This window comes from Parasteatoda tepidariorum, chromosome 12 (genome assembly GCF_982258835.1).
Source record: "Parasteatoda tepidariorum strain Cologne lab strain chromosome 12, Ptep-v5.0, whole genome shotgun sequence".
Taxonomy (NCBI): Eukaryota; Metazoa; Arthropoda; class Arachnida; order Araneae; family Theridiidae; genus Parasteatoda; species Parasteatoda tepidariorum.
The window spans coordinates 5910184-5925774 of record NC_141766.1 but is presented as its reverse complement, the minus strand read 5'-3'; the positions used below and the strand labels follow the sequence as shown (position 1 = coordinate 5925774).

The 15591-nt window shown below is 28.7% G+C and overlaps 1 protein-coding gene across 2 annotated transcripts in view; it reads left to right on the top strand.

Moving 5' to 3' along the window:
- Awh (LIM/homeobox protein arrowhead) overlaps positions 1-15591 on the top strand; it is an 88655-nt gene that overhangs the window by 64633 nt on the left and 8431 nt on the right. Inside the window, exons 3-4 of one of the 2 annotated variants that reach the window (XM_016070141.4) lie at positions 5521-5549; positions 11470-11687. In XM_016070141.4, coding sequence (XP_015925627.1) covers positions 5521-5549; positions 11470-11687 — 247 coding nt within the window. The remainder of the gene's footprint in view (positions 1-5520; positions 5550-11469; positions 11688-15591) is intronic. The other variant, XM_043041343.3, reaches the window with a different exon arrangement.

Below are 15591 nucleotides of genomic sequence, written 5' to 3'. Positions count from 1 at the left end.
TATTACTTTGTCTCCTACCGTACTCATTAAGCTGCCATCCCATAGCTTTCTGATAAATCCATTTATGACGTTTTCTGTACATGAAAAACATCAATATAAAAGTGCTACAAACAGGGAAGGGACAAAAATATGAAAACACTTTTATACTATATAAACAATCTTTCTTTTAGCAGTAAATGTTTTGGAAGAAACTGATGACAAAATTTGAAAAGTTATGCGTTTAGAAATGATGCTACCCATGAAAAATTCGGATTTACCGAAATGTTATTAGCTTATTTCTACTACCAGCAATTTTAAAATCATCATCAAAATTTATCTGGGTTCCTGAGGCCGGCCCTTTTCCCATCCATCTTAAAATATTATCTTTAAGGTGGCTCTTTTTGGTAATTGGAATGCAAATTGGAGTGAAAAGAAAATGAAATATTTTGTATTTTAGATAAAGTTTCCAGGTTTATGCCTTCCCTCAAGTTTTCAAAAGTAAAAATTTCATCAAATCCTTCGGTGATACAATTTGTGGTCTTTTCAAAAAACTTGTAATTTTGCTTTGCAATATGATAATCTAAAAAATCTATGTTGAGATCGCGATGCATGTTTTTATTTCGGATTTTTCCGTGTTATATCTTTAGAGTTTCTCTAGAAATGATGTGGAGATATTACACCTAGCTGGAGAAGTTAGGATGGAGCATTAAGATATTTACTGTTTATTTTCAAGTCATGCTGAAGGATTGCGTTATTTATAAAGAATGCTTTTAAAATTACAGTGGGGTTAAAAATTGAAAAAAAACCCGTTTTGGTTGATGAAAATTTTGCATGGATAAAAAAGACACCATTTTTAAAAGCTTTCAAATTATGTCATCAGTTCCGACCCATCCAAAACTTATGCTGATAAAAAAAGATTAGAGTTTTCTTATTTTTATTGTGTTTGGTTATGCAAAGTTTTATTTTATTACCAAAAATTTTAGCTTTAAAAAAAGCTTTTACTGTAGAATCAAATATGAATATGTGTTATATGTGCAAAAATAATTCTAATGTATAACCACTTTTCTTTTTTGTAAAAAAGAACTGCGTTTTTGAGAGGACGCTAGGCACAAATGGCAATGGTAACAATTGAGTTAGCAACAATTATTTTCAAACACTTTTCGTGAAAAACAATTATTTATATGGTTCTTCATGAGAATTTTTTCTCTTAATACGTACTTTATTGGTCAAAATTCTTATTAATCAAACCAAAGTAAAAATTTCGGTAGCCGATAAAAGAGTAAAAAGATAAAGATTGTTCCGCGAAAGACGCTTGTGGAAGTAGCACAGGAGTATCAATATATATCTGCAAAAGCTTGTTCTTTTTCGTCCTTTATTTCTCTAACAGCATCTAATTCTAATGACGTCTAGAAATGCGCAGGATGTTATAACTGTATTTATTTTAAATTTACAATTCTAATTTTTTATGCTTAGTGATAGAATATACTCAGAATATACAACATCCTCTCTAAAAACGAATTATTAAAGGATAATATAGCTAGAAAAATCTTTTATCACAAAAATTTCATAGTAGCTGAAAGGCAATAATCTGAAATCAATTATAATTATGAAAACTGTGATGAATATTATGAATAGTATTTATTATAAGTATACAAATATCTTTTAGCTAAAATTATATTTGATTCAAAACAATTTGAAACATGATGTTTGCAATCAGATGTTATTTCCATGACATATCAATGACCAATTTTACTACCTGAAATATTTTTTATTATTAAACGTTTTCATTGTAAAACGTTTTCAAATGGGTTGGTCAGATAACAATGTTATGAGTAGCAGCATTTTTCAAGCAATATAGCATTTCATGTTGCTTTAATATTATAATCTTTTCTAGAAATTGATACCACGCAGGCTAAATTTTAATATTGCTCGTACCTCCTTCTAGCTTTCTTTACTGCTAATATGAAATACGATAAATTTTGGGCCGACTTAAAAATAGCCACTATTACTGAATAAATATACAGGGTGCTTCTTTACCACCACTCTTAATATATAATTTTAGAACCCATATTAAGAATAAAAGCAAAAACGTTAGCACATCAGAAATCATTTAAATGAGGACAAAACGAAAACCGAAATTTGAAGAATCATCTCTGGGAAAGACAGAAACATCAAAAACAGTTTGAGATTCAGATGAAACGTTCTTAGAATCAACTTTTCACTCCTTAGCACTGGCAATGAAGCACGTTTTGATGTTTCAATCCCACCTTCCTCAATATTAATTCCTTAGATTTGTTTTTTTTTTCCTAGCTAAAACACTATTTTTTTCAACTCCTAATGTATAGGAATAAGCTAAACAAGTTTTAATATTGATTTGCAATATTCTATGTTAACACAGTAAGTCATAGGATTTACCCAAAAATGATATACATTGAGGTATGTTCCCATTCTTTTTTTTTCCTCCAATTTCTATTAACGGATGTCGACCTTTAAAGGTTCTCAAATACATTTTAAAAAATAGGTAACCATCCTTTATAGTCTTTTTACAGATTTTGTAACAAACGCCTTTTTTCCAAGAAATCTATTTAATATTCGTCAAACGGTGCAAATTTTTTTAACCCATTCTGGAATATTGTCATAAGGCATTTTGTAGTAATGCAGGCAATATTTTTCTGGAAAAAAAATAGTTAGGCATTTATGCTTCGACAAATTCGATATTTTCTAACGTTAGCTACCATTTGTTTTTAAAACACCATTATTACAAAAACTCAAATGCATAATATTTTTATTATCATGAATGTTACTGTCTTGTTTCCTTAAAAAGGATGACTAAAAATGTAAGAAGTGGTTGAAAATCTACTCAATCTCTCAAATCAATCAATTGTAACGACCATTATGACTTACATTTCAAATTATTTATATTTGAACCAAAAACATTCTTTGCATTAAATTTCAATAGTAAACTTAAAAAAATGCCAATTTTTTTCTTTTAAAACAAAATTTTGAATTTTATTAGACACCACTTTTTACATTTTTAGCTGCCGTGGCAACACTTCTTTAAGATGGATTTCAAGAAATTGGGCTCTTTTTGAAGAAAGCTTCCTTTGCTTTATTTAGAAAAACTGGGCACCTGGGCCACGTAGCGGCCCCTATCCCATGCATCATGAAATTTAAAAACATTGAGGTAAAACACTATGAATTTAGCAACATTGGGGTAGCTATACAAAAAAGGTCAAGCACTTTGCTCGATAAATTAAAAGCTGAGGGTTGAAATTATGATAACAATAAGAATATTTTGAATCTATTAATCAATCTATTGAAAAATGGTTTATATAGTTTATAAAATAAATATCAAAAGTTTTTTAGATTTCAATATTGAGAGTTTCGAGTTTCTGAGTTTGTTGATGTTGTTTCCATCTTGCTCTAAACTATGTTTGACTGTTGGTTTTCACAATCATCACTGATATGAAGAAAGCTTCTGAGAATATTCGAACCATAATAAACACAGCAAATTTCAAGTGAAAATTTTCCAGAACAATCAGTAGCTGTTTGAAGAATAGTGGAACTTTAATCAGAAACTATTCGGCATATAACATTTATTGAATTAACTAGCTACACAGTAGAGTTGAAGCCCCAAGCGTATGAAACTGCTTACGTTTAGTTTGAAGTTCTTAATTTAATGTATAGCAAAAATAAAGTAACTCCATTTTTTAAATCATGATTGCATTTTACTTAGATTTTCAAAGTTTGTAGAATGTGGGAAAAACTCATAGATTGCTTTAAGCTTTGTAAAAAATAATACATTTTTAAGTCTTAGTTTATGAACTTTTAAGAAATGGTTTCAAAAAGTGAAAGCAAAATATTTAATTAAAAGCAGTTATCATTTTGCAGAAGAATTTTGTTGACCATATGATAATAATATTGATATAGCTCAAGTCAACGTAGTGGAAGTTAAGTGGAAAGTCCCCTTTCACTTCATTGCAATATTTGTAGTTCAGCATTAATTGTTTAAGTGCATAAAAATTTACTATTTTCTTACCAGAACACTTTAAATCAAAACTGTTCATTTCTGGGATCCTAATATAGTAAGCCTGATTAAATACAGAACTAGCTCGCAAAATACCGGGAATTGCAGTATATATATATATATATATATATATATATATATATATATATATATATATATATATATATATATATATATATATATATATATATATATATATATATATATATATATATATATATATATATATATATATATATATATATATATATATATATATATATATATATATATATATATTAAATTATTAGAAGTAAAAGGTTTTAGTGGTTTGCAATATTTTTGTGTTAAGAAATTGGGACACTTTTTCTGTTTAGATTACTTGCTCATGAAGTCCAGAGAAGTCTCAAAAAATATTTTCAAGAGTTATTTGCAATGTTATGCAACAACTTTTCAATAGATTCAAAACAAATAAAATGAAATTTTCTTTTAGGATATTTATGCATAGTGGCTATTTATCAGTGGTTATATATTAATGGTTATTTATTAGTGGTTATATACAGTTGTTATATATTAAGATATTTATGCATAAAAATCAGAGCAAAAATCAAACATTGAATTTTCCAACCACTAGAGAAAACGGAGAAATTTGGTATCTCAGCTTTAGTAATTGAAGACTTAACTGTGAGGGAAAAAAATAAAATTGAAAAAATAATAACAAATAGAATAAATTAGCAATTTTTTGATTATGCGTAGGTTTGCCGCAATAAAGAAAATTTTAACAACGTGTTGTTTTATAAAGCTCTTTTAAATTTGGAAGGCTTTATTTTCATATCAATTTTATCAACTCAGTTCATAAATAGGTAATCCAGTAATTCGTTTCTTCAATAACCACTAAATGCAGAGCTCCCATTTAGTAGGGGCAGTAAATTTACTTTAAAGTTCTTTTTTTTTTCTTTTTTTTTTTTTTAGATACTACGCTTAGAGGCCTAGAAAAGCAGAATTTTTATAGTATCATTTGCAAAGCAATATGTTACATGCCTTATTGTTATCACTTTTTATAAATTTTTTGCGACCATAATGCAAAAAGACATTGCAACTACGTAGAGCGTTCGCCTCCCAATGAGGTGATCCGGGTTCGAATCCCGGAGATGACTGGTCGATCCGGCATCCGGCTTGCACCGACCACAGTGCTGACGTGAAATATTCACAGTGGAAATATCCAGTGATCATGGTTTAGAGTCCCCTTTCCGTCAGGCTAACAGTGGGTGGTTCCCGGAGTCTTCCTCTCCATGTAAAGCAAATGCGGGTTAGTTCCATCAAAAAAGACCTCCACGATGCCAAATTTCTCCCAATACTTGATCCAGGGGTTCCATTGTCTTCTGGTAAGGTTCAAAATTACAAGGCTACGGAGTTGAACATTAGGAGTCGTGAACCCAAAAATTGAGTCAGCTGTTCAAAAACGGTTATAAAATTATAAAATTATGATATTAGTTTTAAATCTTATATTTTAATATTAATTTATTTTTGTTTAGGTTGAAAGAAAGAAGAACCAGAACATGACGTGAGCATGAAATTTATTTCTTTAAACTGTTTCTTTTAACATTAGAAAATCATTTGCTCAACTCTGTAATATACAACAAATATATTTTGTACTTGTTTTTATAACATATTTTGTACATTTTTAATCAATAAAACTATTTCCACTGCTGAAGTTTGCTTATAGATTAAAACTTTTGATCTTTTATTGAACTAAGCAGCTACTGTCAAAATTATTGCTAATAAATATCTTCTCTTCATTTGATTTTTGTCTATATTAAATTTTGACTTGTCTTTCTGGAATTAATCCTCAATTTATCTTTCATAAATATCACATTTAGTTTTCGTGATATGTGTTGTTTCAAGCTGTTACAAAAGATGAAACAATAGAATGGCCCAAAGAAATTTGACTTATTAACCGTGCTATGAATCTGTTATTAGGATTTTAAATATCATTAAAATAATTATCATCATTATTATTTTGTTAAGCATATTCTATCTTTCTACACTATCTTTGATAATGCTCCAACTAATAAGAAAAAAAGTTTTTCTACTGTTTAAAAAGCATTTAAATTAAGAAATTTGTCTGTCTATAATTTAAACTGGTCAAATAGAGGAGAGCTGTTTCTATCAGTGATTTCGCAAAGGAGGCTTTATAGTGGGAAAGGGGGAATTTCTGCACCATTTCTACGCTTTTTTTCTAGTAGTTATTATGTAACATTCTTTATATTTTTAACACTACTACACGATTCATATTAAATGACTCTCTCTTTATTTTTAATATTTTAAATTTGAATTTTTTAATTACTAAGTACAAACAATTTAAACAAATATAGAAGACCTGACAATTGAGCAGGGATGCTCGCAAAATTACATAAGTTAAGCTTACTTTAATTGTTATTTCCAATCCACTCTAATCATTGTGAGTAGCCAGGACTTTCGGGTTGCCATTAATGATAATCATGCACAATCCTGCGAACTTTCTAAGTTTTTCTGGGAAAATTTCTTGCAGTGGTATGCTTTAATGTTTTGTCTTTTTTTAAAAAAAGATTAAATTTGTAGTTATTTTTTACACCACAACATATAAAGGACTGCCAACTTCTACACTTTTTCAAAATATTTCATAAAGGGGAAGGCAATAAAAAACTACAGCTATCAGTTCGTTTTGCTACATTTTAATAGCACAAAAGAACTGGAAGAAAGAGCTTTTTATATGAATCATTCACAAGTAATAGTGTTTAAATAAAATTTACGAAACAAGGTATTAAATCATAAAATTTGCTAAAACTAGAAAAAAAAATTATACCCAAAAAGAGTAGAAAGTTAGCAGCCCTGTATGTAAAGTATTCTACTTTGTTCCAGCTCTTTCGTGGGGAGAATTGTTAACAGAATTTCCAAAAAACTCCTTAAATGTCTACCACTGTATAAAATAATAGCGTTATAGTCTTTTGGTTAACCCATTAGTCGTCCCGTTTTGGGAATATTTTCCAGAAAGAGTAATTACTTAACTATTTCATTCTTAACATTTATTTTGCAAAATTAAGATGCTCGTTTTCGAATTTCGCAAACTAAATTATATGGATTATTTGCTTAAAATTTAACCCTGAAGGAAATCAGTTAAAGAGTTTTTGAGAAATGAAAATTTAAACATATGAAAAAATAAAACTTAATCTATGAAGAAAATAATAAATATTAAATTTTGTAACTCAGAAATTGTTTGATTCAAATTTTGTACATTGTCAAATAAAATTTCACAGTTTAAAATAATAGAAGAAACTTATGTGCCTTACTATTTAAATTTATTTGGCCTTTATTAAATAAAATAATAATAAATGGTATTTAAAAATCATTTTTTTCTATGAATATATCTTTCGGAAAATGATTTTCATCAGGCGGGGGGGAGGGGGGGGTAAGAAATATCTGAATTTTTTCAAGAGAATGGTTGGCGAAACTGACTTAATTACTGAGACCATATTTTGAAGCTATGAAATCAAAATTTTGCCAGGGAAATAAAATGTAAATAAAGTGAGAATAATCTTATATTGAGTGGAGGTAGAGTTTTGAATTAATATAGTCATAGCTGCCAACTATTATCTCCTATTTATTTCAGCAATAGGTACATTTATTAAACATGTTATAATTTATTATCGGAACTTATTAAACAAGTTGCGAAAGAAAAAATAAATAAAATCGGTTCACGAACTATTAAATTTTGCCTTAAATTCATTAAATCTTTTAAATAAAATTTTCTTAATTTATTAAGATAAACTTATTATGGTTAGGAAGGAAAATAAAGTTGCAATACCGAAAAGCACAGTCAAAAAATAAAATCAGTTTGCATGTCGGACATTTGAGTTGTTAAAATTTATATTAAATTTATTAAACCAAATCTAAGACAATCTTTGAAATTTTTTTTTATTCTTATTCTTTTATCTTTTGTTTTAAAATTAAAGGAGGAAAATTCTGAAAGATTAAACTTTACAGTTTCATTAAATCAAATTTTTTAATTATAATTAAATTTTTTGCTAGTAACTTTTCTTATCTCTGTATTGAAATTAAAAGTTTTATTAAACAAAAATAAATCATATTTCGCTTTATCTTTGCTAGTAAAGAAGTCTCCTTTTGTTTGTTTTACTGTCTCTCCGCAACACAAACAGAAATTCTTTGATGGGGAAGCAGATAAAATTCCACAAACAAACAACCGATGCAAAAGGGTGCACGGTTGAAGAAACACAAGTAGCATTTTTTGTGCTTTTTCCAAACTATAAAAAGAAGGAAAAAAAACACGAAAAAAAGGGAAAAGAAAGAGCAATAAAAATTCGACAACTGAAAATTCGAAGGGAATTAAATAAAACAAGGAAAAGGGAAAAACAAAAAAAAAAAGAGGATCTGAAACAGGAACGTTTCAGGAGTTGGCTAGTATTTTCCGGGCAAACAATTAAGGGCCGGAGAACCGATGAGAGTGAATCCTTAATTGTGGAAGCCGGTCGTCGGGCCACGAAACAATCGGATTAGGGGGATTCTTGCCTGGGCGCACCTGTGGGTTTTCAAACAGCCCCGGGCCTAGCTAACGAGCGTTGTAGTTGAAGAGCTGCGCGCCCCTGCTCTTTGTGTCGGTACCGACTCGCACGGAAATTGAGTTTAGGCTGCTCGCGGGGCATAATGCAATCGCCGTGGCTTTTGGATCTCCCAATGCTGTTCAGTCGAGCGACAACTTATTCTCTGATGAAGCTGACTTGTCATCGATCCTTCTTTTCTTTTCTTCTTACCTTTTTCTGTCAGTCCCCTTTTCATGCATTGCACTGCAAACATCAAGAAAACAGTTAGAAAAGGGTTTTATAAAATCCTGTATTGTAAGAAAGTCTAATTTTAAATAGTATTAATATGCACTTTCTCATAAAACTATAAAGTAATGTAACAGTTTTCTTTCTTCAGTTTTGTGGACGGTATTAAATTGAATTTAACAGATTTTATTCACCGGCAAACACCATATTTAAACTTTTGATTTATTTTTTCGAATAAATTAATTTCAAATCAAATTTATTGAAGCAAAGGTCAAATTATAGTATATGAGTTTTGCCACAACTAGAAAAAATCTTTTGTTCAAACCATGAAACTAACTCTCCAACAAAATACTAGTTTAATGCAGCTAAGTGAGTCAAAAAATATCTACACTTACATCGTTAGTGTGTTTTTAAACTGAATACCATAACTTAATTTGTTTATATTTAGGCATAAATATTTATGGGTGGTATTTTTAGAGGTAAAGTTTCTCACTTTAAAGTTAACAATTAGTTTATTTTGCCCATTCTAGGGTACAATATCCAATTTATAAAAGTTATTGGAAAAAAACAATTGAAAAAAATTAACTAATTAACTGATTGTAACTGATGATAACTATTGTTAATGAACTAATCATTATTGCAAACTGAGTGGTGACACCTGGAAAAAATTTAAATGTTTCATGAAATGGTTCACTTTAATTTTCAGAATTGTGTTGATCCGTTTTAACATCTAGATGCTTTAATTTAATATGTGATTAAATAAAGTATATATAATAAAATATATATAATAAAATATATATAATAAAATATATATAATAAAATATATATAATAAAATATATATAATAAAATATATATAATAAAATATATATAATAAAATATACATAATAATAGATTCTTTAATATGTGAATAAATTAAAATTAAAATGAATAAAAATAAAATGAATATAAAATGAATAAAAGAAAATTTGTTCTTTCAGCACTACTAATTAAAATTTTCCCTGGTGTGGCCACATTGTTTAAATACGGCCATTAGACGTTGATGACTTCAAATAATTTACAACTGTTATTTAGAAAACTGCTTCATAAAATAAGAAGCAAAATAAACATTTGTCTAAGAGTACTATCCATCGTAATTTGAATATTTATGTTCAGTTATTTTTACTACTTTTAATTAGTTATTTAATGAGAACAGCGTCCTTACAATGCAATCAATATGTATTAATGAAGGCTGATAGTTTTTTTCAATTGTGTTTATTTTATTACCACTTTTCCATAAATGCTTAAGTGATGTTGAAGCAATTCTATGAGAGCATTTTTACTGTCGCTTGATCTGTTCTGTGGACTTAAATTTTAGAAATCGAGAAAAGTGTGATATGGTAGAATTTCACTAATAGTAGTCAATCATGACTACCACCATAAATTAAATGTTATGAAGGAAATTTGAAAAGGAAAATACCTTGAAAGAAATACCTCTCCTAAAGAAAATACTGCTTCCAACATATATCTTTTAATTTTTTATATAGTTTCAAGCCTGAAAGCGAGACGGAAAAGAGAAAAAGCTAGTAGTAGAACTATTTCAATAATAGATAATTTTCGGGAGGAATAATTAAATTTTTAAACAATAAAGAATTCGCTGCTATTAATTTTTTCTCCGGGAAGAATCAATTCAATATATAAATTGTATCCATTAAAAAAATTTGGTAGTTATGGATATTTTATTATTCTCGAAAAAAAGCTAAAAATAAAATTTATCTGTTACCAGTTTTTACTCTTTTCCGTCTTGATATGTACGGACTTACAGTCCTGTATATTTTTTGATATATTATGAAAGTCGAAATCTTTTTAATTCAAATGTTAAAATATAATTTCCACTACCACTTTAAATATATGGGAAAATTAACAAGTGTGAATGATTAATAACGTTATAAATAGAATCAAAAAATTTTATTCGACAATATATATCAATGATTTAAATAGTAATCTATTAAAAATCTTTGCTTAAATCACGAGAAATTTTTTTTTCTGCTCAAGCCCCTAATATTTGAGGGTATGGCTAAGCAAGAAACTTTTCATCACATCTTGATCTGTTGTTTATTCATTTTAAAACGCAAAATAATTTTGTTCATGTAAAAAACTTTGATCAATACTCAGGACACGTAGCAAAATATCATCTTAAATTACTGTTGAAGAAGTAAGAAGTAATCATGAAATTGAAAAAAAGGCGTCACTGCGAAAGAATGATATCAGAAAGTTTTTTTTATTGAAATTAGCTGTATTGCACTTTATTGCTTTGTCGAAGAATTAATTTTCGCAAAATAATGAGAAAAGAAATTAATTTTTAGGCCTAATAATGATCACTTATTTAAACTTTCTTTTACTTACTATACGACAAAGTAAATTTCGTAAAATAATGAGAAAAGAAATCATTTAACTTTCTTTTAACGAACTATATTAACTAACGCCTAATCATTTAAACCTTCTTTTATTTACTACATGATAAAGTAAATTTTTGTAAAATAATGAGAAAAGAAATCAATTTTTAGGCCTAATTGTGATCACTTACTTGAACTTTCTTTTATGCATACTACAGGACAAAGCAAATTTTTGTAAACTGAAATAGCATTTTATGATGCATTAACATATTTTCTTTTCTTTTGTAGGCTTTTTGGTACTAAATGTGCAAAATGTTCTCGGACAATTCATGCATCTGATTGGGTGAGAAGAGCTAGAGAGCAAGTTTATCATCTAGCATGTTTTGCTTGTGATTCTTGCAAAAGACAACTGTCTACGGGGGAAGAATTTGCCCTGCACGATAGTAGAGTACTTTGCAAGACCCATTTTTATGAATGCATTGATGGTGGGAATGGATCCAATGACGGTAGGTGGGTTAATAACTTACTTTTTTAACACTCTAGTGTGAGTAAAGTGGTTCTCAATATTCTAGTTAATACGTTCTCTGAAAGACAAGTCAAAGGAATAACAAATTTTATTTACATAATTTTTCACGATACCCCAGCAACAATTTTACCTAGGCCCCATATGGGCTCAATATGCATCTTACTTGAACATCCACCGAGGAATCAATGTTGGGATGTCCAGATTTTTTAATATTGATCCTATGAAGGGCCAAATTGGCCTATATACGGCTAATATAGGGCCTATATTGCTTGAATAATGAATCTAAATCTGAAAGCTCTATGTAGGGCAGATACTGGTTGTATAATAGCTGTAAAATATTGGGTGAATCGGACAATTCTATATAGGACCAATATCGGAAAATAATTGCCTTTTGAACACTTAGTAAGCCAAGATTCGTGAATATTGGTCCATTGAGGGCCAAAGTTACTTTGCTGCTAGGGCAGATATTTTCCATCTTTACTTGATAAAAAACACAGACCACCTTCTTAGTTTTCCAAAATCGTCGCTTCATAAAAGGAGTAGGAAATAGCCACTTTTGCTTTGGTCAGATATTTCCAAGAGAGTAAGCAGACTTCATTAAAACAGTCAGAAACAATTTTTCTCTTTAAAAATTCAGATGCTTTAGCAATCACTTACAACTTACACTCACTTACAATCACTTACTTAGTTTTCTATAGCAGGGAAAAAAACTGTCAAAATAAAAAAAAGTATTGGTAGAAAACATCGTTACTTGGTAAAAAACACCGACCATTTTCGTAGTTTTTCAAAAATCATCGTTTCATAATAGAAGCCGAAATATCATCTTTTGCTTTGGTAAGATTTTGCCAAAAGCGTAAGCACACTTCCCTAAAAGAGTCAGTTATAAAAAACAAATTTCTTTCCGAATTCAGATGCTTTAGCATAATCACTTACAAAGAACTAGGTGAAGTTTTCTATAGCAGGAAAAAAAAACTGTCAAATGAAACATATTTTATTATTCTGTATTCAGTATTTCTAAATTTTATTTTAAAAGCTGAGTGTATACTTCATTTTAGAAATATTTTTATAAGAATTAGTCTTTTAATTGTCAAAATACTTCAAGAATTCGACTAATTGACTAATTTAATGTCTTTAAATATACTTAAGATGGTTTTCATTAATCAAGCAAATTTTTATTCCCATGAGAAGAAAAAAAAAAAAAGACTTGAAAATAATCGGTTCAAAACGAGAAAATTATTTAATTCAACTGTCGCAAAATATACAGTAAAGCTGAACAGATAAATATATTTATAAATGAAGTTTTCAAATTACAAAAATTATTTCAAATTACAAAAATAAAACATGCGTTTAAAATAAAATTCATATATACTGTCTTCTAATAAATACTGTAGGCCATCCATTTGTGCCTTTTAAAAGAACGATTCTTATTTCAGAAAAAAAAAATGGTATAACAAGTGTCTTTTTTTTTAAAAGGATTTATATTAAAGAAACTGTCAGCCACACATATATTTATTTATAATATAAATATTAATAGTTGAATCAACGCAGAATGAACAGAAATGAAAATAGGGCGTTTTCAAGTATACAATATTTTGAATCTAGGCATTAATTTGTAAAAGAAATGAAAGAAAAATGTCACGTAAATTCGGAATATTAGTGGGTTTATAGCCAATTTCGGTATCACTTTTCGATTCTTGCACATAAATAGATAACAAAATTTTATTTCCTAGATTGTTTAACGAAAAATTTAAAGAAAATTATTTTGTGTTCCTAATAAGAAAATAATTTTGTGCTTTTAGAGTTCCTCTTGTTGTTAAATCAGCTGTATGACACTCAAAAGAGCTAATTCTCAACTCTCTTCTCTTTCGACCTTATTTTTTCCCCTCTTCTATTATATCCAACTGAAAGACGCTTCTGCGATTCAATTTCTTCACACCAGTTCGATTGCTATTCGAGATGATGACCGGTTTCTACAGTAACATTAGATTACTATAAGATGTCGTAGAAACTTATCTATTTCGAGAGTTTTTTATTCTTTCTCTGCCAATGAAAAAATCCATGCGTGTTTTCTTAACGGCGAGTAAAGAGAAAATTTTTGACTTTCAAATTATCGTCTGTTCGCAAAGTTTTGCTCTTATCTTCTATATTTGTGTCTGTACTCTTAAAATAATAATAGAATTTCAACTCTTAAAATATTTAAAGTATTACTAAATTTTTTTTAAAAAATAGAACTGAATTGTTAGTTTGATGTAATTATTTTAAACAATTTTGGACACAATGATAATGAGTTTTCACTTTTAAGATTCTCATTATTAAACGTTTTAAGTTTTTTTGATAACGTATTTTAAATTATGTTAAAAGATTATTTTAACATTCATCTTCTATAACAATTTGTAATTTCTTATATTTTTACAATTTTAAAATACTAATGCATGAAAAAACACATACATCTAACCAGATTGGAAAACGTAAGTGCGCATCAAGAACTGTATTGAGGTAATATAATTTCAACTACCAAGTAAAAAATGGTAATTAATACTACTGATGAAGATCGAATCATAGTTTTGAATTTCCATCCGGAAATTACTTTATAAATGTTATTAAGTAATTCGAACAATCGAACTTAGCTTTCGAAATCAAACTATCGTGCTGGTCACGTGATAAGAGACGTTCGTAACATTACAAATGAATCAGGAAACAGACATTTTCTTGAATAAATCAGTAGTTCGATTTATTGACACAACATACATTTGAAGGCTTGTGTGCTCAATTAAGACTTATAAACCTTTGTCAAGTAGAAGGACAGATAGCACAATACAGAGAAGGACATCACAAAGAATACATCCAGGGTTACGGCGGGATTCGAACTCGCCATCTCCACCCTCAACAGAGCTTTTGGCGGGCGATACCGCTCGGCCAGGGAGGCCCAATCAGTAGTTCGATCGAATTTGTTTCAGTTGCAGAAGAATTTTAATCGTTTTTGTAAACCTATTATCACCCTGTTCTCCTCATCTATTAATCGACCTTGTAAACCTACTATCACTCTTTTTTCCTTTTCCATTAATCGATCTTGGAAACCTTCAATCTCTCTTTTTTCCTCTTCTATTAATCGACTTTGTAAACCTTCTATTATTCTTTTTTCCTTTTCTATTAATCAACATTGTAAACCTTCTATTATTCTTTTCACCTAGATTTTTTCAGTTATTTAAGAGCTTCCTTTAAATAAAAATTTCACCAAACTGTTTTCAAAACTTGTTATTTGTTCCTCATTAAAAAGAAGAAAAATATTAACCTAGGATTACAAATATGTAACAATAACTGATTCTAAAAAGGAAAAGAGTACTAGTAATTTTATGTTTTACCCTTAAGAGACCCTTAAGATCGATAAGTTATGTTGTTGTTATATTATGATTTTAAGGATATATAAGGGATAGTTAATTTTAAGTATTAAATACTTAAGCATACTACCGGATACTTACCGGAGATACTACAGGATACCTTAATAAGTATACTTGAGACAATATAATGATAACAAACATTTTCGAATTGTTCAGAATAGCGGTTTTAGTTATAATACTACGATTTTACAGAAGGCAAGATGTTTTTGTGAATTGTGCTTTGATTTTGCGGAAAATCTAGAAATTTGAAAGCACCTCTCGGGAAATAATACTAAGAACAATGTGATGCAAAGCGTTATTTTGGCACATCACTATATTGTTTCAGCTCCTTCAAATTCTACAAAAATAGTGTAAAGAAAAATTTACAAAAACTTAACAAAAATGTGTTTCATTTTAAAATCAAAATCTGACGCCCATTTAAAACAGACAAAACCACTCTTATTTTTATGCCTTTAAAAACTGAATTCAGTCATTTAACCGAACGAA